Genomic DNA, 24905 nt, shown 5'->3' on the forward strand with positions numbered 1-24905 from the left:
CAGCCAGCGGATCGTGTGCGCCTCTCCCTCCTGCCACAGTGCTGAGAGAGAGTGCGAGCCTGTGGGTCGAGAGACTGCATCGAGAGCTGCTTGCATCGGGGCTCGGGTGCGTGGGAGTTGTTCTCTCTCTCTCCACCTGCCATTTGCATTCCCTTCTGTCTTCTTCGGCTCTTTGACGCTCATCCTCCGACGAGTCCGGGGCGCGCAGAGAGATCCCGTTACCCACCGAGGGGAGCATCGCCGCTTTGTGTGTGTCCCCGTGTGTGTTTGCGGTGAGAGGTTTTTTTTTTGCCTGTTCCGACCACAGCTGTCCTCGGTACACGACCTCTGGAAATCGTTGGAAATCTGCATAGAAACGACTGGCTGCGTCGTTTTCGCCTTTTTCCCGAGAGCTGTCTTTCATGCCGGTGGACTTGAGATAGTGCGTCTCAATTTGCGTCTTGGTGGCTGGGAGTTGCCGTCGGGAAGAAATGCGAAAGGATGCTTGGAAGCAGTGAAGGCTACAGCAGGTGAGTGTCCGACCCAGATGGCACAAAACCGGGTCTTTCTTTGACTGTCCCCCCACGGTGTTCGTGCGTAATGTAGCCGCAGTTTAATGTGGGCCAAGATTTTTGATCCGTTTTGATGGAATGCAGCTAAAACACGATCTCTGCGCTACTTGGGAGAAAAAAACACATCGCTCAAACGTGTGACTTCTGAATGTGCATCCGAAACAACAGAGACTTTACTTCAGCAGAGACACACACGGAGCTCATCCCGGTATCATATCGGATTCTGCAAAGTCCGCGGTGATCACCGGGCAGCACCGGTTGTCAGGGCAGGGAAAGCAGGAGCGGGTTCTTGGAGTGTGGTTAGGCGCGTCCTCTGCAGGTAAAAAACGCATCTCATCCGCGCAGATTCTAGAAATTAATTTATAGATTTGTTATCGATGAACCTTCGGACTATTTAATCATCTTTTCTGGTCATTTAGGTTTGTGTGTGTGTGTGTGTGCCTGTCTGAGAGGATGAAGGCTTAAGCCATTAATCAAATTTAATTGTCCCGCAAATGTGTGTGTGTGATCTGATGGAGGTGGAGGGGGGTGGGGGGGTTGAATTGAAAAATGTTATCTTAATCTAGCCTTTATTTGGCCACGTACACGCAATGGGCTGAGATACCATTCCTCATTGTGTGGAAGTGTGAGGAAGGTTCTCCCCGCATGCCATTTTATTCATCTGCAAAAAAAAAAAAAAGATGGCTATCTGTTAAATGGGCTGTGTGTATAAACATAAAAATAAAACAAAAAGCTATAGCCAGGGCTTCTGCTGCAAAGGAGTTGGGCATTTCTATCGATTCCTCTCAAAATGACTTGGGGATTCTTGTTTTCATTAGGGCAGCAGTCATGGGATCCCACACTGCCACTACACAGGGCTAAGGGTGAAACTTGTGTGTTGGTGGGTGCCACACACCGTCTGTTGTGTGTTATTCAAGGCGGCATTTGCACAGAATATATAACAGTGGCCTCCCCTGATTATTTCTTCTCCTTATTTCCCTTTTCTCGCCCTGTATTGTCCAGCACTGGCTCTTATAATGACACACCAGAAACCCAGTTGCGGCAGAGTATCAGAAGACTCTGTGATGCTGTGCCTGCGGACATTCATAAAGTGCTGTAGCTGTATTGGTTATAAATAGCCAGAGGGAGCGGACAGCCAGATACAGCAGGAGCAGCCTCCTGTAGTTGGAGCCGCAGCAGCAGCACAGCCTCTCCAGCCTTATCTGGACCCACAATCCAAGATGATAGATGGCTGATACACTCTGAGATGTCACGCAGATATACAGGGGCAAGGGTGTGGCACAAGGAAGGGGGGTTTAAAGGGGCATTATTGCCTGTCCTTTGTTTTGTGTTTTCCCTTCAGTTTTTGTGTGTGCTCTTTTTACCAAACGATACTTTTTCCATTTCAGTAGTGATTTTAGAGCGACCATATCACAATAAGTGTATCTCCGTATTCCAGCAAGGTGTCACAGCATCCCTAAAGGCATGCTTGATTTCACTCCCAGGATTGAAATCGTCTTTTTCGGTGAGGTTTTGCGGTTGATCCAGTTGATGAATGTGTTGCTGCAGACTCAATAATGTCCGTCTCAGGAAAGCGGGCGGCTCAAGGGTGCGATCCGCTTTGTCCAAACCCCCCTGGCCGCCTTCATTAAACAAATGTGCGGCCGCTGACCTTGACCATCCACGAGCCGTCAATGAGATTCACCTCTTTGCCCTGCAGCAGGCTACAGGACATATGCTGCAAAGAGCACCACCACCCTTCTGCCCCACAACATTATGCTGCTGGTGACACGCTGTATTGAATTACAACACGTTGATCAATGTTTGCAATAAGCCAAACCTCTACATCGTGGCCAGTATAACAGAGTATCAGATGTCAGGAAAATCATGCTCCTGATAACAGCATTATATTTCAGGGAATTTATGGAGTGATTACATCTTAGCATGTTTGTAATTTAAGCGCATATGAGAAGAATGGGGAAGCTAAGGCAAGAAAACGTGTTTGTTCAGCTTTTGAATCATTTATGAAAGAAATCAGCCCTCGCCATAGTTTTGTCGGCGTGACAGGGGCAGAGGAGCATCCGAGACCCAGTGGGCGGAGATGGTGTGGACAATGATGCGGCTGCATGATGACTGATCACACACTAAATGACCGATAGTCTCAGAGAGCAGGGTAATGCTGGCGTATGACGTGTATGCATGTCTCTTGGAGACAGTCATCCTGGGTGTAAAGCTGACACCTACTGCAATGACAAGGTGTTTATTAGCTCCCAGTTGCGAGGCCATGATGCCTCCATAATGCTACGGTGACAGAGTGCTGAGAGTTTCCACCCGGGACCGCAATTAAGTTGTTTTCATAAGACCCGACTGCCATTCTACTTGATGCCACTGCCTTGATACGTCAGTGCCCGAGGCTGGGTGGCATGTTTATAAAAGGCCTGTAGTAGCTGTTTGATTGGCAGGGGGAGGGTGGCGGCTGTTCACATGTCTATGTTGTCCTTTGGTAGATGTCTTTTGAATCAGATAAGGAGGAAGAACAGCAGCAGCAATTGTTGAAAAATCATCAGGATTCCTTTTCAGCCGTGCGTTCCCTTGGAGCAGGGTATGTGCCACCTATGGTTAAAGTGTCCTAGTCACTGTGGCACTGGCATTTAACACAGCTTCATAGTATCATCATCTAATTTTCAATCCACTTGTTTCAAAATGAGTCTGAACATCTGAAGCATTGTAGCAAATGGATGTCTTGTTGCACTCTGCCCCGAAAACACCAGGTCTTATTATTTGCAGCAGTGTGCATGCTCAGTCATTTATTGCTCTCGCAGCGGGACCAGCTTTATGGTTTGCAGGCCTCTGGGTGACCAATAATCAAAAGAAGCTCATGTGTTAGGCACCAGACATGTCATGCTGCTTTAAATAAACTCAATCGAATATAAATGAATTTATCCAGGGTCTCAACAGTAAATGCTGCAATATATAAACACACAGAAAACCTGTGTGTTGCCCTCTACTTTACCTTCATTAGTGGGAAAGTGGCTCTCACTGTATCATTTCTCTATTGCTCTAAATCCCATGATGTTGGACACATTAACATAATTATTGTATACAATAATCCAGAATTCAGACAAAATAGGTTAGCATGTATTTATCACATCAATGACACTGGCTGCAAAGCTGAAAAAAGCACATTTTTAAATATTTATATTGAGAACTGTGATTGTGCTCATTAGTTAAGTAGCTACATTTCCACGGCTCGTTCTAACTAAACACAGCTATAAAAAAAAGACTGGCCAATTATGATGACAACTAGATTAGTATTCGAATGGATTCTTTAGGGGAAGAGTCACTTCACAGTGGTTGAGTGAGGCCTGTCAAAATGCATTCACATTAGCCTGTAGGGTTCATTCACCTTTAACGGATTCAGCTTATTGTGATCTGCTTCACAGTGCTGTGAACGAGAAGCCTTTAGGGAATTTCTGCAAAGGTGGCCTGAGGGAGCAATTGCACATTTTATGCCTGTGTAAAAAAAAAAAAAATCAAGATATCCACACAGAAGAGCGAGAGTCCTGATCTTCCAAGTTTTTACCGTATTCAACCCACATGCAAGTGCATCCATATATTATACATGTAATAAGGCTTGACTTCTGCTCAGATTTTGATGATCTCTTGAATTCCCAATTACCTTCAACTTTCAATGAAATTATATTGCAAAGCGTTTACTTTAATTAGATGCAAACTCCTAATCATTGTCAGGCCTGAAATAATCTCCTGCTATAAACCACTCGGAGTCCCCTCGGAGGATGCATCATTAAAAAAGGCATTGATGGTGGACGAGGTTATGGGTCAAGGGTTGGGGAGGGGTTATTGTGCTTACTAAGGCTCCTCTCCAACACCCTGGAGAAGGCATTTGTATTCACCGCACAGGAACTAATCAATGCCTATGCCGGTGCCCCTGTTGCCAGGCAGACTTAAACGTAGACATCTCTCATTTAGATGATCTGTGACACATAAGTCAACAGTGCTGCTGGTGCTACAGCGGCTCAGGCGGTAGATGTCCTCAGACTTGCTGCTTCGTAGAAGAGGTCGGTGCTAAATCAACGACATTGAGTTCCAACAGGGAAAATTCTCTCTTTAACTTCTCTTGTTTGCTGCCGATCGCCATCTGCAATTTATTCTTGGCGATGGTTATATTTCAAGTATATAAGCTCGACACAAAGCAGCACAAAACAAAATGTGAAGTCTTTCGGTGTGAATTCTAAATCCATTGTTATTAACAATGGCTTCCCTTTCTTTCCATCTGCAGACAATGGACATTATTGTCTCATTTGAAACTCGCGTTTCTGACTAGACTCAGAGGAAATTGTTTGCAGCCGTGATGATTAGCATTGTGCAGCAAAATGACAATATGTTGCATCTGCTCCATTGCAAGCATCTATTCACACTGCACTATTCAGTGGCCACTGGAAATACAACAGCAGCTCCATTTACACTGCCACACTTAAATGGAGCGTGTGATATTTCCCATAAATGGGAGCAAGATTTGTGTTGTGCCCCATCTCCTTGATGTAATGGCTGTTAAAACACCCTGTTGAGATTCAGAGTTCAGTGAGTTCGGTGTTTAGATACAATATTAGCACTCTCAGCCCTCTCGTCTCTGGGCTGAAGGCCCACCGAGTAGCTACTTAGGAGTGGAGTTGTCATTTACATCCGATCTGCTTCAGGTTTGCTCCGGTTTCAAAGTTGCTGGAGCTTAACATATATAAATTTGTCATTTAAAAAAAAGAAAAACATTTTAGGCTCAGATTTTCCTTGATGTGGAGAAAGTCCCCCGTTTCACACTTAGCAAATTCATTTTAAATAGATATGAACATGTCGCGGAACTTGTGCTGCTCTTTCAAAAGTGCCATCAACTCATCCAATTAGAAATCATTAGAAATCATGGACACCCCTGTTCAAGTGCACACAAAGGCTACCCTCCGTGATACTTGGATTAGAGTTCTCCCTGATAATTCAAATATTTTAATGTGGCCATTATGTCCTCCTTACGTCAGATCAGTGAAGTTGCTTTATCATCCCTTGATGGTCTGGTCCCATTTATCATATGATTCAAGACAACACAGGCATCGGCAGGAGGCTTTTAGTCCCATAAAAGCTCACTTTCCCAATCTCTTTGGTCGCTCTCACTCCCTCTGTTAAACTTCCCTGAAATCTCTCTCTCTCTCTCTCTCTCTCTCTCTCTCTCTCTCTCTCTCTCTCTCTCTCTCTCTCTCTCTCTCTCTCTCTCTCTCTCTCTCTCTCTCTCTCTCTCTCTCTCTCTCTCTCTCTCTCTCTCTCTCTCTCTCTCTCTCTCTCTCTCTCTCTCTCTCTCTCTCTCTCTCTCTCTCTCTCTCTCTCTCTCTCTCAATGCGGAGACAGAGAGAGAGAGAGAGAGCGAGGAATGACAGAACAATGTAATAAAGACCCACTAATACTGTCGATGGAGGAGAGCGAAAGTGCAGGGTGGAAACAAGAGGTCGGATTTCAGGTTATCGACCAGCCTGGGTGGCTTGAGGGAGATGTTAGTTTGCTAGACACGAAGAAGCGGCAGTAATCACACCAATGGTTAGACCTGCAACAGAGCTTACTCATATCTTAAAGAAATGCTATGAAAGAATACAGTGGAATTAGCGTAATCGGCTCTTTAACATAAGCACCATATTTGTTTGATATTCTGGGATTCGTCTGTCTTGGAAATGGAATACCCGATTATGACAAACAACGCAGAGGCAGTTTCCATTTTGTCATGTGCATTCCTGTTTAGTGGGAAACATGTCCAAAATGGAGCGCTGAGAAATCACACTGAGAAATCCAGAATATATTAGCGCCGCAACTAATAACCATTTTAATCACTGATAATTTTTTTCCTCCCAAACATCGTTGTTTACTCAACAAGACTTTCAAAAATAATAACAAATCCCCAGCACAAGTTTCCAGAGCCAAAGCGATGTGTCAAAATTGCTTAATTAGTCCGACCAGCGGCTAAAAGCCCAGAGTGTTCAATTTAATGAGAAGTGAAGACAAGAAGAAACCGCGGCAAGCAACTCTCAGGACTGTCAAATCCATATCCAGCAAGTCTCAATCTAAACATAACATTTTCACCTATAAACAGCTAAAAGATCTGATGATTGATCGTTGAAATTTATAATACATTTTATCCAAATGTGTAATTAACTAGCAACACCTTAAATTATTTATCATGAATGATGTTAGCATCCTCACAGTTGAAGAACATGTTTGCTGAGATACTTCATGATTTAGTCCAGGTCAAAATGTGTTGACTGTTAAAATATAGCTGAAGCTGCTTTTAGGAATGAACTGAACTCTGGATAATCTCATTTAAATAACTGGAGGTGCTGTATGTGAGAGTTCCCCAGTAAAGCCTCCAGAATAACGTCTGAGTGAACCCATGTGAAAACACAGCAAGAGATTCTCCAGAGGTTTCACCAGCAGGTGGGTTGATGACTTTTGTAACACGGAGCGATGCAAAAAAAAAACTAGAAACAAAAAGAACATAAATATCTCAGGATGAAAAAGAGTTGCCATAAATGTAGAAAAATTCAACTTGGAAAAGCAGCGAGATTCAAGAGCTTAACCGACAGCAGTGTTGATGTGCTGTAAACAAAAAACCTGGATCTCCACAGTGAAATTTAAACGTGTTATTGGGACCACTTCTGAGCGGAGAATCTCCTGCTGTGTTATGCATGTGTTAAAGGCAAACTCTGAACAATGGCCTTACCTAACAAGAGCTAGAGAGAGTTCATATATAAGAAATATAAGAATATTAGAGCTCCTGAGAATATATATGTAGAAGGGTTAGGGTTAGGGTTAGGGTTGTATCTAAAAGGTATCTTGGTTGATTGTTTATTTTAATGGAGAGAAGATATAAGAGGGGTGAGAGGAGAGGTGGCTTTCCTAGTCGGTCTCAAACCAGGGATGTTGTTTTTTCATGTCCACCATATGAAACCCCTAAATAATATCTGTTTCATACACGGCAGCATGCTGAAGTGCTGTGGCTCTGATGTGAGAGATTTGATTTGAAATATGCACAAAACGAAGCCTCCTCTCGGAGCGGAGCTGCACGGTTCAGGCGGGGCTGATTACGCAGAGAGCCAAGATGGAGATTCTCATTTAGTCGGAAGAGAACGCAGGGAGCTTTTTTCAAGTGCGGCCGACGACTTTGAGATTAATGTTTGACACAACTAAATCCACACCTCGGTCCACTCTGATTATTTTTCTCATCTGGTCTAAAAGCAAAGTGTAGCTCTGACTTCACGAGCTGGAGATCGATTGCTCCTGTTATTACCTCTGGACAGACCTTTTTTTCTTAAACTCCCGTTACTGCCAGTCACATCCGGTGAAGATGGGTGAGGGCAGTTTAACCAGTGAGAAGGTTCTGCTGGTGGTGCTGGAATGTGGGTGGGGTGGGTGGGGAGAGGGAGACTGATGAAGGAGCCAGTCAGCGATCAAAGGCGAGAAAATGAAATGGCATTTGACCTTGTTGGACACTGGTGAGTGACGCTCTGCCACAGAAGTGCAAAGTAGTTTGGGAACCTGTGGGAATAGAGAGAGGGGGGGGAGAGAGAGAGAGATCAGGGCTGCAGAGTGGCGAGGATGGGCTAAGCATTTTTTTTACCCTTCCATCTCATAACTGATTTAACAGGGGACTCCCAAGGTGCAAAGGTGTGAACAAGTCATTACGATGACAAAATTTATATATATATATATATTTATATATCGTTGTAGTGAAACGTGTCATAGGTCTCACTTTGCGTTGAGGCTGTGAATAGGCAAAGCTTTTTCTGTGTTAAAAAACACAGGAGTATTAATATGATCCCTCCTCACCCTTGTCTTAAACATGTGGTAGATATGCAAATGTCATATAAATAATTCAGATCTTCCGTATTTCTTTGTGCTCGTACCTGCCATGTTGGCAATAATGAGTCAAACAGTAAGAAAAATATGTGTCTTTTCCATTTCCCATAGCTGGTCCCTCAGCCTCAGCCCCTTAACAGCATGCGCACAGTTATTTTCTTTATCATCTGCTTTGCCCTCTGCTTAATAAATATACACGAGTATAATTGTTTTTGTCTAAAATGTCTTATTTTCATTTTAATATGTCCTGTGACTCAAGACCTTGATCACGTAGGATCCATTCTTCAAAACAAGCCCGGAGTCCGGAGGGTTGTCATCCATCTTGTTTTGGCCAACAATCTTAACACAGGAAATGTTTTGCTCGATACATACTTATAAGGAATTGTTTGAATTATGAATATAGTTATTAATAGATTTTTCTGTTGAATGACTCATCGATTAATAGACCTATTTAATTCTGAGTGCAGCATTTAAATGTTACTAAAATTAGACCACTGCAGTGCATCTGTTTATCGTCTGGTCTCTGTTTGGTTTCAGGATAGCTTTCATCTTAGCAGGATGGTGTCTGTTAATCCACCATTTCTGTTATTTCGTCCGTCGGCCAAAAGCTATAAATAAGTGTTTAATCGTCCAGACTGCACAGATTTTTATTTTTAAAAACCAAGAAACATGTCTGCAGTCTGTCAGCTCTTCCTGCGTAGGTATCCTCTGTGAATGTCATACAAGAGGCGAACATGACAAGACGACAGAGATGGACTTTCTAAAATGTGTCTGCCTGTCAGTAGCGACGCAGTGCTTTGTGAGAAGAAGAGAAAAAAAGCTATTCTCCTTAATTAAGGCACAAGTGGCAGAGCGGATCTCACTGCCTTCGCTCTGCAGACTGACGCTGGACCAGCTTTGATACCAATTTTAATAAGACTATAAAGAGGGTTTTCCAGTGTTAGGAGATATTAATTCACACATGGCGTATCTTAGCTTATCAAAACAGACCATTTTAAATCTGTTCTATCAGAATCGCTTTTGAGGATTGCGAAGCCAAAAAGGAGCAACATTTTTTAACGAATCTTTTTTTTTTTTTTAATGATTTCTAAGAGGATGCTCAAGTGTTGACAGGGGATTTGCCGTGTCTCCGCCACCCTAAAGTCATCCGGTTATACTACACAGGGTCACCTTATCCCTGATCCATGTGCAGCATGTGAAATACCTAGATGCCTTTCGAAAAGTGAGATTCTGCTTCCTCTAGCACCCGGCAGATTAGCAGAGCCAGTGAGATGTGATTCTCTTCTTTTCACTATCTTTATGACCTCCTCTCGTACTACGGGGAGCCAAAAGATAGGGAATGGGGAGGATACAAGGACAGCTTAGACAAGTAATTTTGCCTTTAATTGCTCCAACGTCCCATGAGTGCTGTTGCTTAAGTACTCCTAAAACTGTTGTTGTTTTCCTGCGCGCAATCTTTGATTATATGAAGGTCAGCGTTTTTTCCTCTAAGCTACTTATGAAGGAATTTGGAGCAGGTGGATTGCACGGAGAGATGAGACGAAAGTCCCTCGTTGGAGTAGAGAGCGAGAGTGAACTGTCCAATTTTTTCTTTCAGGACTTACTTTGCTAACTGTCTCCTAAGCCAATCTCAGCCATATATACAGAAGTATTTGTTTTTTTCCCCCTTCTGCTTAGTCCTCATTTCCCAGTCTGTATCAATAGAGTCATTATGTGGGGTTTTATCTGGCTAATTAAGGCTTCATCTTTCTGGGCGATCTCTCAGAGGACATGGATTAAGCTCCCCTATCTCTGCACTGGAGCCATGGTGGGGTCGGCCAAGCCTGCGCTTCTCTCTCTCTCTACGCTGGGGTGGGAAAAGCATTGACATGTTAAGGTTGTTTTTCGGTGAAACAATACTCTTGAGATGGGGAGGAATATAAATATTGCATGCCAAACGCGGGAATCACACACCCTGCAAGCTCAGAATGTGCAGGATTGTGTTTGCTTTTGATCGATTCACGTTCTGTGTGTAAAAAATTGCTTAGACTGTCTACCGGCTACAAAAACAACACAAAAATCGTTGAGTTTGTGTGCGTCAATGCATGTGCCTGTTTTACCAACAGAAAGCCATTTGGATTGATACCCCGGCAGACCCTGGCCTTCGGTCAATTCATTTACAGTCGGTTTGAATGCCTCAGCAGACTCCATTTTGTTTGCATAAACAATCAGGTTGTCCATTTGAGTTTGAGCCGGCATCCTGAGTCACCGTTTGCCAGCGCAAGAGCGGCACCATATGAATTTCAATTGCCTTGTTGTTGTGGGTCCACTCGACATTTTAGTGCTGAAAGTCGACAGATGAAGGTCCGGGTCAGGCCTCATTAAAACAACAGCCACATTACGCGAACCATCCACACAGAGGGTGAGAGGGAAGACCTCATAGTGATTCCACTGCCGACCCGTCACTGATTATTAAGTATGTTAAATCTCCCTTTTCTCTCATTGCTTCGGAGAGCGTTGGAAAGAAAAGCTTTTGTTTTGTTTGGTGCAGAGACACAATCCGACTCAGAGCTTTGGCTCACGTGCACCTCTGGTTTTTGATAAAGCACCTATGAGACAGTGCTTTTGTCTGAGCCCGTGCCATTGGAGGAGATAAATCCTAAATGAGTAAACCGAAGTCTCTTCCCTTCGGCTGTTTTATACAAGAGTCTGAACATTTAAGAGCTATAAATCAAGAACTATGGTGTGGTGATGGTGCGGAGGGAGGGTCACCTTCATGGACAGTCTACAACAACCAAGTATTTGGAAGAAAATAAGAAAATGACTAAGCATTTTTAAAAAAGGGAGCAAGAGATGAATAGCCCCAAGGCTGAGGCAGGGGAGTTGTTTTATTGCTTATTTTCCGTTTTTGTGATACATGTGAAAACGTGCTAGTGGCGAAGTGTGAAATGGTACATATAGAGGCCCGGAGAGATGGATGGCACGACTGTGGCTTTAATCAGTTCAATGCCACGGAATTCTAGCTTGAATAAAAATGGCTGTTGCAACTCACGACTGCATTATTAGAAATCCTTGCGAGTGATATTGAACATTTTCTCTCTAGTCATAAAGGGAAAGTCATAAAGGGATATTTTAAGATAAATCCTGACTTTCAAGGTTTTATTACAAAGATTTAAAGCTTGTTTTAAACAAAGTAAAGAAAAGAGTCAAACCAACAGCAGCTTTTTGATGCTTATAACAACAAGGGCATTTATAATATTTTTGTCCAATATTATAAACAATATTTTAGTTATGATCTTATAGAGATTTTAATGTCAACAGACAAATGTAACGTTAACACAGTTATATATGACATGAAACATGTCTTTCTGTTCTGACATTTCTGTATAGACTGAACTATTTGGGATAAGCTATAGTACAGGCTACTATAATTAGCAGTCAGTGTGATTGTCCATTAAATGATGCCTCATAGTTATAAAAAATATAAATAAAAATAAATCAAGGTATGCATCAATTTAAATATCACCAATGATTTACAGTCCATAACATATAAAGAAGCAAGTTTATGGTAAATGGGTGGCAACTCAAATACTGTAAGGTGTTGTACCACAGTCCCTCAAAGTAATACAGAAATTGGTAACGGAATAGACTGCAACCAGAACTTACCATTATATACAAATTAAAAATAAATAATTGAAAGAAAAAAACAAATCCTATTAATGTAGTTATTAAAAATTAAGTGTAGCCTCCACGGGACATTGTACAATCATAAAATAAATGTTACAGTGCTTTCTAAAAGTCCATAATTGCTACACTCTCCCTAAACTACCTTGAATGCATCTATGGCATTTCTGTTGCTCACATTCTTATTTATCAGGAAACACATGCAGTGATACCGAAAGACTGTATCTGCAATTGACTATTATCATAATCTCTAATACTGAAGCAGCCAATTTATCATTTGAAGTCTGATACAAAGTCCTGATGCTGCAAGTGGCTTTTAAAAATATGACTGTTTTGGGTTTTGCTTTGTATCCTGTGTAGGGCGTTTCCTGTCCTCTGCCCATTGAACAGTACAAACACAGACAGGCAGCATGTACATCATTTGTCCTTTTCAACCACACAAGCAATTTGTGGTGCTTATTTCTAGAACACAAAGACCGACACACAGTTATCAATGTGGAAAACATCCAAGTATTGTTAGAGTTCACATTCGCCACTGTTTGCTCTGTAATCTTTGCTGCTCTCCCCCACAGTATGTTATGCAGCAGCATCCTCAGATGAGAGATCTCAGTGCATTAGTGTAGCATTTTCTGCATCAGGGTCACCTCTCCATCAACTAATTACAGCTCGTTTTCCTTTAAAGGCCTCACTGTGCACTGCAGGGCCGGCTAAGCAGCTGAGGCACATTTCCTTCACCACACTGAGAGGCAAGCCCTTTCGTTGCCAGTCACTATTAAAGTCAATATGGCCTTGAGCCGCAGCACACTGTGCCCATCACATTTCCTAGCAGCAGACAGGATATAGCCTAAATTATTTATTATGAAATGTAGGCATATTTCCATGTTGACTCCCGTAATTGTGGAGCCAGTGTAGCTTGCGGTGGAGTCGCTTGCTAAGGAAGCTACAAGCTACAGCCGAGTGTGGTAGGAGTTGTTATAGTGGTTCTTCCCCATTCAGCATGAGAGCGCGGTCAAATACACACCCCGTGTACATACACACTCTGGGCAACTGCCAAATCCACTCACTTCATCTCAGGGAAAAAATGTATTCACTCACAAATTGAGTGAGAAGAGTTATATTTCACTGGCTACCCCCTTAGTTAAAGTTGGTGCACCCTTGAATTAATTTGCTGAGATATTCCGTAGGGTTCTCAAATCAGAGTTTTTACAATTTCAACGTCTCCACTTTTCAAAAAAGGAAAAAAACGATCCTTCCCCCATAGCACTACTTGAGGACTAGTCCTGTCATTCTAAAATTTAATCTGACACTGTGTCTCGACAATCACTTATGTGCAAGAGAGGAGGTAAGAGCTTGATTTTGCTGCACAATATGAACTCATCGCTCATGAATTATTAATTCTGAGCTAAAGTATGGATTAATTTAAATCAGTGTGGCTGCACTGACAGGCACTTTGTTTGTTTATGTAACTCTATATGTCCTGCAGCCTTGTGCAAATAGATTTCTGAATATCAGTCTTTAATGCCATACATAAAAACATGACCAGTCCTGCTTCTCATTCATGGGATAGTGGTGTCAGTTTTTGGACTCCACTGTAGATGGTAATATCAAAGAATAAAACATTTAAGGTGAAAAACAAATGAAGCAGAGTCATTTGTGAAATTTCAGTTACTACTGGTCTGTTTTAAAAAAAGTTTAGTCAACTCTCTGCTTTTTAATAAAAATCTATTCTAGTGCTGTGCAACAAAAAAGCTGCGTCGTGCAGATGAAGAAAAGATGAATTATTACGTAAGTTAAATGTTTTCATGGCTGCTCCACAAAGCAGCAATGGGCGAACCTGCTTATTGGCCTAAGCTCCTTTGCTTCTTGCACAAAAGCCTGTGAATTCATTACAATAATAATGTTGAGACGTCAGTGTTTCTTCATAATCAGAAGCTTGTGCTCCTTTATGCCAGAGAGGAAAAGGGGCTCCTTAATTTTGGAAATGAAAAACTACAAGGCAAGAATGAAAAAAAGTGTAATTTAAAAAGCATTAACCTTTAAATTGACTACAAGTTATTTTCACTGTAAGCTCATGTTTGTAGTGCAAACAATCACAGCCTCTTTTTTTCAGTACTATTAAAAACAGGTTATATGAAGAAATATATCCGGGCCTATTTTCAGTTAAGTTCCTGTCGAAAAAAAACGTGTGTACTGACTAAGGTAAAGCAAATTGATCTGAACTAACCTTTACTACGACGTTGACTTTGTTTGCAAACAGAAAAGTTCAGAAGTTCAGTGGCAAATATCGTCTGTGTGCACAGTGCACACATTCCGAATGCACAGACACAGCCCTGCACCAACGCTTTGTGAAATCACTTCCACCACTGAGTTACAGGATAACTGCTTGCTGGTTATTTGAGTAGGGCTACGAAAGGTGAATATTTGAATGACAGGTGAATTTTGTACATTTCAGTTCATTGTGATAAATAAATGTCACAAAAAGGCCCGTCGGTTCCAATGGTCACGTCTTAAAGGTGCTTACCAACCAACAAAAAGCAAAGATGTTTAATTTTGATGAAAGAAAACTGAATTGCAGCAACTCTTCCAGTTTAAGAATCCAGAACGAGCTAATATGTGATATCTTTCTTGATACCGTCAATTTAATGATTAATCGCTCATCAGTCTTGTCTAGCTATAATCTGTGGATCGATGAATAAGATTGTATCGGAGACCGACTCCTTAAACATGGCTGGCCTGACAGTCTTTTGCATCTTGCAATTTGTGTGAATGGTTGGTGAAACAAAGATGATAATCACAAACTTTAATAAAATAGTCTGAAAAGAACTGCAGAATGAAGAGAGGACCGTTCTCATTGGCCCCTTGCTTGAAACAGACAAAAGGAACCTCCTGGGGCCTTGTTAGTACTGGCCTCTCTATCTTCCAAACCAAACAAAGTAGAACCGGCCAGGTTCGTCCCACGCACATTATTTACAGCAACACACGAAACCCAAGATCAATATCCAAGTATAACATTGAAACGTTGTGTGACCTTCATGGAAATATTGTCTGTCCTACATTTACTGTCACTGTGTTTTTCCAGTGTATCACTCAGTGGTGCTGCGGAGCACCGAAGGTTGGCATCTCCTGTAGTGTGTGCAGAGGAGTCAATGTGCAGCTGCGTGTGGCCTGAGACATAATCGCCTCAAGTGTTGAAGGCTCCGTCAGCAAGTTGTCCCCAAACTAAAAGATCAAGTCTCAGAGTAAGGGGCACAGTATTAGGGGACAAAGCAACGCACGGACAAACAGAGATTTTATAACAGCATTGGCAGCATTGTGTGTGTCTGTGTGTCTGTGTGTGTTGCCTGACAAGCATTTTCTCTCAGCCTTAAGGGGAAAAAAAAGGAAACTGCTATTCCAGCACCTCTCTCTGGGGGAGCTCAACCTTTCCCAGTGTAGCTGTTCTGTTTACTGACTTTGTGTCCAAACACTTCAGTTAGCTGTTAAAATAAATATGTCCCCCACATCAAGCGCTGTATGTCAGGAGTAATTGGTTGATACTTTAAAAGGTACCAGTGTGTAAGATTTAGGTGAAAGGTATTTTTGGTAGACATTTTATATAAAATAATCCTTGTGATGTTTTCACTGGTGAGTTTCATCTACATTGTATGAATTGTTGTTTTCTTTACCCTGGAATGAACCCTTTATTTTTCAATATTTTATATTTATTTCCCGGGCGGGTCCTCTCTAAGGTGGCTGCCGTGGTTTTTACAGTCATCCAAACTGGACAAACTTAACATCTTTCGAGTGTTTATGAAACATTTATTCTACCACAGGTTCTCTTTCATTTTTGGAAGGAGAGGGTGAGGTGAGGTGAGGGGTATTCTTCTGCAATGTGCAACCTCACCACTAAATGTCACTAAATTCTACACACTGAACCTTTAAGTCTTTGCATGGTTTATCTGTATTCAGTGAGACTAACAGTATTTTGTTTTTGAATTTTGGAACAGACAGTCAAAATTGAGTTGTACTAATTTTGTAGATCCAATTCCTTTTTGTACAATGCCATCATGAGGTCAGTCAATATTCTTGATCTTGATTTATGAAGCGATAACTGCACAACCAAAGACAAATGATCAGGACAACCCACTGATCAGTACACCTGCTAAACATCAACATGTCAGCATTGTTGTAATGATCATATTAGCATCAGGACTTTAGCATTCAGCTCAGAAGATCAGAACTGTGATTCCACGTAGAAATGAATCTGCGAAACATGGTTCCCTTAATTGAGTTTTGAATTAAAAAAAATATTATATAATACAATTATAGACTAGGTTAATAAGAGTGAAAGTCATGTTAGAACTTTATGCTTTACCTCAGAGGCACTTTAAAGACTTTTGATCAAGGTTATACAAGTAATAAGTTAAATCTGTTGCGTATAAGGTAGCTGAGTAGTTTGATATAGCCTATAGGTTTTCATATTTCTATGGTTTTACAGGTTTCATCCTTTCACAGGTGAAATCAGATAAAGGCCTTCCAAACAAGGTAAATATTAGACAAAAGACATAATTCATTTAAATATACTGAATGCAATATACTGCCCTCTTTTTTCACCAGCATATAGTTTTCTGTAGCTTTTTTATTTAGATCTAATGCAGCCAGATGCTGGGGAAATGAGGTCTGTTTTTTTAATTCCTCTAAACACACTGTTGGCACGCTTCTTTCCATTCGCTGGATGTTGTGAAAGAAACGCAGGTTCTCATTAGCGAGCACTGATCAGAATCCTTCCGCAGTCCTGGATCCACTTTATAAACTTCTGACATTCTGGAGGCCGCTCCTCTTTGAAAACACGTCTCCTTACGAGCAAAAAATGAATGGTGATTCTCCGAACAGAGTTGGGGAGACGGGGCTAATGAGCTTAATAATGATGGAACATCACAAAGGGAGGCACAGTCCCTCTCTCACACAGAACCACATCTATGGGGTTCTGTGTGAGGGGGTGGGGGGGACGTTAGATGAGCTTGGGAATAATGAAATGTAACTTTCAGAGTTTCAACAAAAATATTTTTTATTGACTGTTTTCACCCACAAAACACAGTAAAGTGATAGCAGAGGGTAAAAAGCCCTTACAGGTGACAATATCACTTTTGGATCAGAAAATTAACAATTCATATAAGACTTTCGCATCTCTCACATTAACCTTTTATTAACTCTTACAAGCCAGGTATTCAAATACATATGTGCAGATAAAGAATAATCCACTCAGTCTCAGGTTATTAGGAACGTCTGTCTAACGCTAATGAAGTCTATCCAGTACGTTAGTCTTGCAGTGCAGCCTGATGTCTTGAAAGGTTACAGTCCTAGGTATTTTTTTGCAATTTAATTCAAATGTGTTTGGCATAGTTTGTGATACTGGTGAATTTTGCATTATTAAAACATTTCATTATTATAACCTTCAAATAATCAATATCTTTTTTTGTAAGAGAGACCTGAGATAATCAGAGAAAAATTTAAATAAGCATGGACCTACAGGAATATTTTTCTCTGCCCCATTAATTTAAATCAGAGCAACCTAAAATTCCTCTTTTAACTTCGCTGTGTGCAAGTGATACTGTCCTAGTCCCTCCAAATGTGATATCCTCTAATTAAATATATTTGTAGCCGTGCAGCATCAGTAAACTGAGGACCTGCAAAGAGCCACTAAATGACCCCTCCCGGAGGTGAAGTTCAGGTGGGACATGTTGACAGGATTCACGACAGAGTTTCCTCGGGACAACAGCTGGCCCCTGTTGGAATTCTGCACCTTGTTGCACCACCCAGCTTCTTCGCCTGGATTAGGGCTTTGCCGTCCATCTGTCGGGCGTTGGCTTACATTTAAGCCCTGCCATTTCACAGGCCAGGCCACGGCCAGCAATCCCAACAGGCGGCTTAGCTTCTCAATGACACGAAGGTAACCTTTCTCTCAAAATTCTGCGCGGCGACCCCAAAGCAGTGTGAAAGTGAGCTTACTAGGGGAGCTAAAGGTCAGACGCTCCTGGTTAAGATGGACTTTGGGCAAAGTATGGCTGTCAATATACATGTTCTGTGTCATAAGTCGTAGCTGCTACTTATAAGAGAAAGTAGAATCAGTAAGCACCTTAAGAAGCAGTTTATCTCATATTATCTCATAAAAAATTAAACTGATTAAAAAATACAAAAATGCAGTGTTGAAAGTTAATGCCATTCAAATAGAAACCCTGTTTCTTATTAATGTGCTACATCTGCTAAAAGATTAAATTGGAAATAAGGACATCTGCTTACCTCTAAAAACCTGTAAAAGCCTTGCAATTTCTATTGGATAGACTATCAAAGTCATGCATATAGTACAGTAAATAAATTCCTGCAGCCGGGTCCGTCCATTCAGGATTAGCCTAGCAGCTGACTGAGCAGTTTTACAAAGGAATGGGCATTAAAGGATGTTAACACTTTGTGCTTCAGATAGCGTCAGCATCATCTCAAGGATTTCCCAGAAGCTTACAGGTGTTTGACTATGGTATTTAACAGGGCTCAGGAGTGATGGCTGGTGACAGGTAAACTAAAGCGCCGGGCGATGGTTAGGTCTTAACAATGCCCCTCCCTACCTGTGTATAATGTGCTTATTGTGGAGAACTTAATGATGATCGACAGACTCATTCAGATGCACGGAGGGAGATTTAGGGAAGCAATAGCGTATTGTATGTGCAAGCCACACCAGGCAATCAATACCTTACAACAAGTGGGTGCATTCAACTTGTTTAATGGGGAGCCAAACGTCTTAAAGGAAGTAAATCAAAGGAATAGTGACCCTGATAGAAGAAAACAACCTCAGAGAGAGAATTATATGCAATTTACACTTTCCAATTAACCTGATCTGATGACTACAATGAGGCAGGAGCTGAAGGTGTGAACCCTCACATTGTTATTCGGTGCAAAGGGAAAGTGAAAATCTTACCTGTCGTCCATTTAATTATGATTGTACATCCACCGACGAAGTGAATGCTGTAACGCCATCTATTGTAGACGGAGCGAAGGGGTTACATCCTCTTCAAGAAGCGAAGCAACATCTGTGGGATCCCAGTGGATCCTGTCATAAAGGCGTTAATCTCACCATTCACCGATCTAGTTATTACTGGTGTTGGACCAGCGGGTCCTCATTTATTGAGCACCGTTGTCTTACTTATCCTCAACCGCATTTATTCCTTTCAGAAGCACGCCCCCTCTCATTTCACCTCAATTAATGTAATTCTCTGGGAGCTCACTGGAGTGCTGATTGGAATGAGGAACTGCATTCAGACTACATGCCTGTGAGGGAACGATAACACCAGATCATTAACAAAGCAGAGCTGTGGATGTTTACCCAATGGATGACACACTTCATCTTAATGTGTCCCTGTCTCTGCTCGTCTCTCTGCGTATTTGCCGCCTAAGTCACGTGCATTACATGTCTGAGCTGCGCACAATTTGAGGGAGCGATTGTAAAAGCTTTAGGAATAAAATTCCCCCTTCATAACAGCTGTTTAAAATACTTTAGTGAAGTGTATTGTTTTTTGTGGCCGTTTTCCCCCTGTGTGGAGGACTCCAAGGACTCATTGAGATGTCTTGAATGGCGTCTATAACCTGCTGCAGTTATGGAGCTTTACCAACGAGGGATTATGATTTGATTGTTTTCCTGATTGCGTTTCAGTGTCACTGGTAATAAAGTTGGACAATACGATCTCATAGACTGATATCCAATATGTGATAGCCACATGATAGACGGTGACAGATGTAATTGAGCCTGTGAAAAGGCCACTCCTTCTTAGGTGTCTTAGTATGCCACACAAAGCCCCACACTACTCCATCTCACAGCGCTCAGCACCGACTTGATCAATGTGGGTTACAGAATAAGAATGATTTAGTATAGCTGAAGGCAGCAAGGAGCACAGCAGGCTGCGGCGCAGGTCTCTGATCTCCGACACACCATCATCTCTGCCTGTTTTGAAATCACTTGGTTCCCCTTGATTACAGATGGTATCATCTATTCCCCAATCTGAACTCTGACCTTGGAGGGAATCAAAAGAAATGGAGTAAAGCTAATCTCACTCATAAAGCCCCCTTTCTTAGATGAGTCTGATGTCCAGCGGTCCATGGGGGAAAAAGTTATAAGTGGTGACCACAATGGCAGTGACATGTCAACAATAATAATGCATATTCCTCCTCCTTCCGTACAGTCTTTATCTACCAAATGTGAAAAATTGTTTGAAATGAGCTGAAGCACAAATAGGGGCAATATCATTCTTCAAAAAACCTTATGTGAATCAGGAAGAAGCGCCATGTATCCGGTTTGCAATCAACCTCAAAGACAAATTTAAAACAGGAAATGAAGCTGTGTACCTCTGGCAAAATGCCATGTAGTATGACAACACCTATCACACATAGAAAGGAGCTCCTAAGAGACATGTCTTAAATTGAGTGTGAATTAGATGTGAGGTTTTTTTTTCTTGCCTGCATTATGTCAGTAAATAAAAACCCCACCTCCATTTGCTTCAGTAGAAATATCGTCCTTTTAGTTCTAATTAAATACCTCCTCAGGGCTTTCCACGAGGATATACGTAGGAACCAGGCAGTGAGGAAAAGTAACCTCCTGCAGACACACACATCCTCCCACACATAACAAACATTTTGGCCTTAAAAAAAACAAATTGAATGGCCTCAGGCAAATTCTCAATTATTGCATATTTTAATGACTTTTCTTACCAAATTTTTACTGTGTGAATTGTTTTAAAGGAGAAATGTTTTGACTCAAATAATCTTTAAATAGTTTATTAAACCATATTGACTTAAGGTCCTTACTTTTTTATTGAGACAATTTATTGAGACCTTCACTGTGGGATGAAATGTATGATGTGGAGAAACAAATACTTAATCATAAACTGTATATTATTGGAGGAAGCTGCATCATGTTGTAATTTTAAACCATAAGTCTGCACAATCGCAGAACATACTATAGTGTTCCAGAAAATATATACTACAGTGAGGCATATTCTATATTTCACTTGTAAATGTTGCTTTGAATCCACAGTGTTTTAGTGTGTTTCCAATTTATCTAAGATGTTCCGCTCTCAAAAGGTGGCGTATGTGGAAAATGAGGCACTTTCCGTGGACTTTTCGTCGTCTTAGTAGGACGTTCCCTTTCTGTGCAATCAATGCAACAATGAATTGTTTGTTGTCATCAATAATTTTGCTAATGTATCACTGAGGAATACTCTCCTACTCTCTACATCCCTATAGACCATGTCGGGGCTTGACTGATACAAACAGGCACGTTTCTCTATTACCATGCACGCATTGTTTTGAATAGGACTGTAGTAATAAACAGAAAGCAACCTGCTGTGTATTAATCAAAACTATTTCATCAGAGTTAAATCGATTGAATAAGTTAAAACAGGTTTAATGAAATAAAGAAGCTGGTTGGACATATATGAATAGTTAGCTGTTTGGCTAGCAGTCTGATTTCAAATCATACCATTAAAATGTTAATTTTTATGCTTTAATTTAACTGGTTCCATTTTTGCATATAACTGGAAACTCTGTTTTGATCATCTCAGCTGTTGATTGCACTGTTAGCTGTAAGGGAGGAGGCACACTAACAGATGGTATTTCAAATTAAATAGGGTTTGGTTTTTTTGCTCTTAAAGCCTGTATTTATCCCTCTGTATCCAATTCCCTGGTGCTGTGTGGTCTATATTTTATCATAAAAGATTGCATGAGCCGAGCGTCAGCCAAGGCACATACATCACACTTGCCACCATCCGTCTTTGATTGCATCCTCCTGCTACTGCTGCTCCACCCCCCACTGTTTTTTCTAGCCGCGCACAAAATTCAGACTGGAAGCACAAAGAAAAGAGCAGGGGCGAAAAAAGACAGAGCAAACCGCAGATGTTCTCAGCAGATGTGTCTGTGACACAGCATGAATTGGATTACTATCTGAAAAATGCTGTTAATTCCACTTGAAACTGTGCCCCTTCACTTCATATCAGGGTGATAGCATTGACTGATTGATCGTCTGCAAGGTGTGCAGTGGAAATGGTGTGCAGTGGAAATGGTGTGCAGTGGAAATGGTGCTCAGCATTCCACAGCAGAAAGAATGAGCGTGCAGTGCCAGATATATGTAATTTACCAGGAGCATTTGACCTGTGATTTTCTAGCTAGGTTCATTACCTCCTCTTCTACATCATAAATGGGTCTGATAGAAGGCTGAACATCCGCGGCAACAACTTGTATTTGAAATACCTTTTGTGCACAAAGTGAACAATGCAGAATGCAAAACTGGCAGCACTCTTAATTATGCAAACACATACCTTAGTCCTCGTAGCCACCCATCTCCATTCATCTTGTGTCCATAGCATCAATTTTGCAGCAGGAATCCTATTCTCTGTTCTGTTAGGAACTGTGTCACATGAGAATGCCATCCTTTTAGCACTTATTATTGCAGCACTAACTTGCAGAAAATAGACTCAATGGCCAAAGGGAAGTGTTATAATAAGAGTTCACATCGGTGTCATTGCAGACTGCTGTCCGTCACGTCCACCACACGTGATGAGAAATTGCTGAATTTAGCATAAAATTGCTGATTTAAATATCAGCCCATAGATCAGTGGCCTGAAGGCCATAATTTGAATATCCTGCTATTGTCCACGTTTTGAGCTGATGCATTTGAATGTATTGCAATCTGCAGTGAAATATCCCCTTGCCTTAAAAAAAGATTCACAATGGACCTATGGATTGGGTTGTCGAAATCGTCAGTGTCACAGCTGTGTGATTTAATCTTCTAAATGTTTTGCTTATCTTTGTGTCTCCCCAGGTAACCGATAAGATGGTGGCCAGGGAAGCGACTGGGCACAGCTACCTGGTGGCTTGCTGGCAGCCCATTCTGATCCTGATGCTAGGCACTGTGCTGTCTGGCTCCACCACAGGCTGTCCATCCCGCTGTGAGTGCAATGTTCAAGAGCGCTCTGTGATGTGCCACCGCAAGAAGCTCATGACAGTTCCTGAGGGCATCCCTGCAGAAACAAGACTGCTGGATCTGAGCAAGAACCGCATTAGAACCATTAACCCAGATGAGTTTGTCAACTTTGCCAACCTCGAACACCTGGAGCTCAGTGAAAACACGATTTCCACTATTGAACCCGGAGCGTTCAACAACCTTTACGGCTTGCGGACATTGGGGCTGCGTAGCAACAAGCTTAAGTTGATCCAGCTCGGTGTCTTCACAGGCCTAAGCAATCTCACACAGCTGGACATAAGTGAGAACAAAATCGTCATCCTGTTGGACTATATGTTCCAGGATTTGTACAACCTTCGATCTTTAGAGGTAGGTGATAACGATCTGGTTTTCATCTCCCACCGGGCTTTTCATGGCCTAAGTAGCCTTGAGCACTTGAGTCTTGAGAAGTGCAACTTGTCCTCTGTGCCAACAGAGGCGTTTACTCACCTCCACAGCTTGATCACTCTCAGGCTGCGTCACCTCAATATCAATGTGATACGGGATTACTCCTTTAAAAGGCTCTATCGGCTGAAAGTGCTGGAAATAGCAAACTGGCCATACTTGGATACCATGACCCCTAATTGCCTGTATGGATTAAATCTCACCTCCCTGACGATTGCAAATGCCAACCTGACCACAATCCCTTATGTCGCCCTGCGACACCTGGTTTATTTGCGCTTTCTTAATCTTTCATATAATCCTATCCATACCATTGAGGGGAATAAGCTCCATGATCTTCTGCGTCTCCAGGAGTTCCACCTGGTGGGAGGCAGACTGGCAATGATTGAGCCCTACTCGTTCCGTGGTCTGAACTACCTGAAGATTCTAAATGTGTCTGGGAACTCTCTTACCACTTTAGAGGAGTCTGCTTTTCATTCAGTCGGAAACCTGGAAACCCTCGCCTTGTATGATAATCCCCTGGCCTGTGACTGCCGACTGTTATGGGTTTTCAGACGACGCTGGCGACTGAACTTCAACAGGCAGCAGCCCACCTGTGCCTCTCCCGAGTTCGTCCAAGGCAAAGAATTCAAGGACTTCCCAGATGTTCTGCAGCCAAACTACTTCACATGTCGCAAATCAAGGATTAGAGATCGCAAGCCCCAGCAGAAGTTTGTTGACGAGGGAGCCATCGTTCATTTTGCTTGTCAAGCAGATGGGGATCCTGCTCCAGTGATAATGTGGCTATCCCCACAGAAAAAGTTCATCACCAGCAAGACAATTGGAAGGCTCTCCGTGCTGCCAGACGGTACCCTTGAGGTGCGCTATGCCCAGATTCAAGACAATGGAACATATGTGTGCATAGCTAGCAACGCAGGCGGAAATGACACCTCCCTTTCCCACCTGCATATCCATAGCTACTCGCCCGACTGGCCACACCAGCCCAATAAGACGTTTGCCTTCATTTCCAACCAGCCCACAGAAACAGGTGCTAATGGCACAAGGGCCAACGTCCCTTTCCCGTTTGACATAAAGACGTTGATCATTGCGACAACAATGGGCTTCATCTCTTTTCTCGGTGTTGTGTTGTTTTGTCTGGTACTGCTCTTCCTTTGGAGCAGAGGAAAAGGCAACACTAAGCACAATATTGAGATTGAGTATGTGCCACGGAAATCCGACGCTGGCATGAGCAGCAGCACAGTGGATGCTCCTCGCAAGTTCAACATGAAAATGATTTAACGGAGGTGTGGAATTTACTAATTTTGAACTTAACGATAAGACAAATGGAACAGAAGACATTTTCTTTCCTCTCCTACAAACCTGTGGATCCTGGTCTGTCAACA

The 24905-nt window shown here is 42.1% G+C and overlaps 1 protein-coding gene across 1 annotated transcript; it reads left to right on the forward strand.

Annotated features, from left to right (window-relative positions):
• Positions 1–449: 449 nt before the first annotated feature.
• On the forward strand, positions 450–24801 carry lingo1a (leucine rich repeat and Ig domain containing 1a). Its single transcript, XM_061077018.1, has 2 exons — positions 450–509; positions 22942–24801. The coding sequence occupies exon 2, from the start codon at positions 22954–22956 to the stop codon at positions 24799–24801; it is 1848 nt and encodes a 615-aa protein (XP_060933001.1). The 5' UTR covers positions 450–509; positions 22942–22953.
• The last annotated feature ends 104 nt before the right edge of the window (positions 24802–24905 follow it).

This window comes from Limanda limanda, chromosome 8, assembly GCF_963576545.1.
Source record: "Limanda limanda chromosome 8, fLimLim1.1, whole genome shotgun sequence".
Classification (NCBI taxonomy): Eukaryota; Metazoa; Chordata; class Actinopteri; order Pleuronectiformes; family Pleuronectidae; genus Limanda; species Limanda limanda.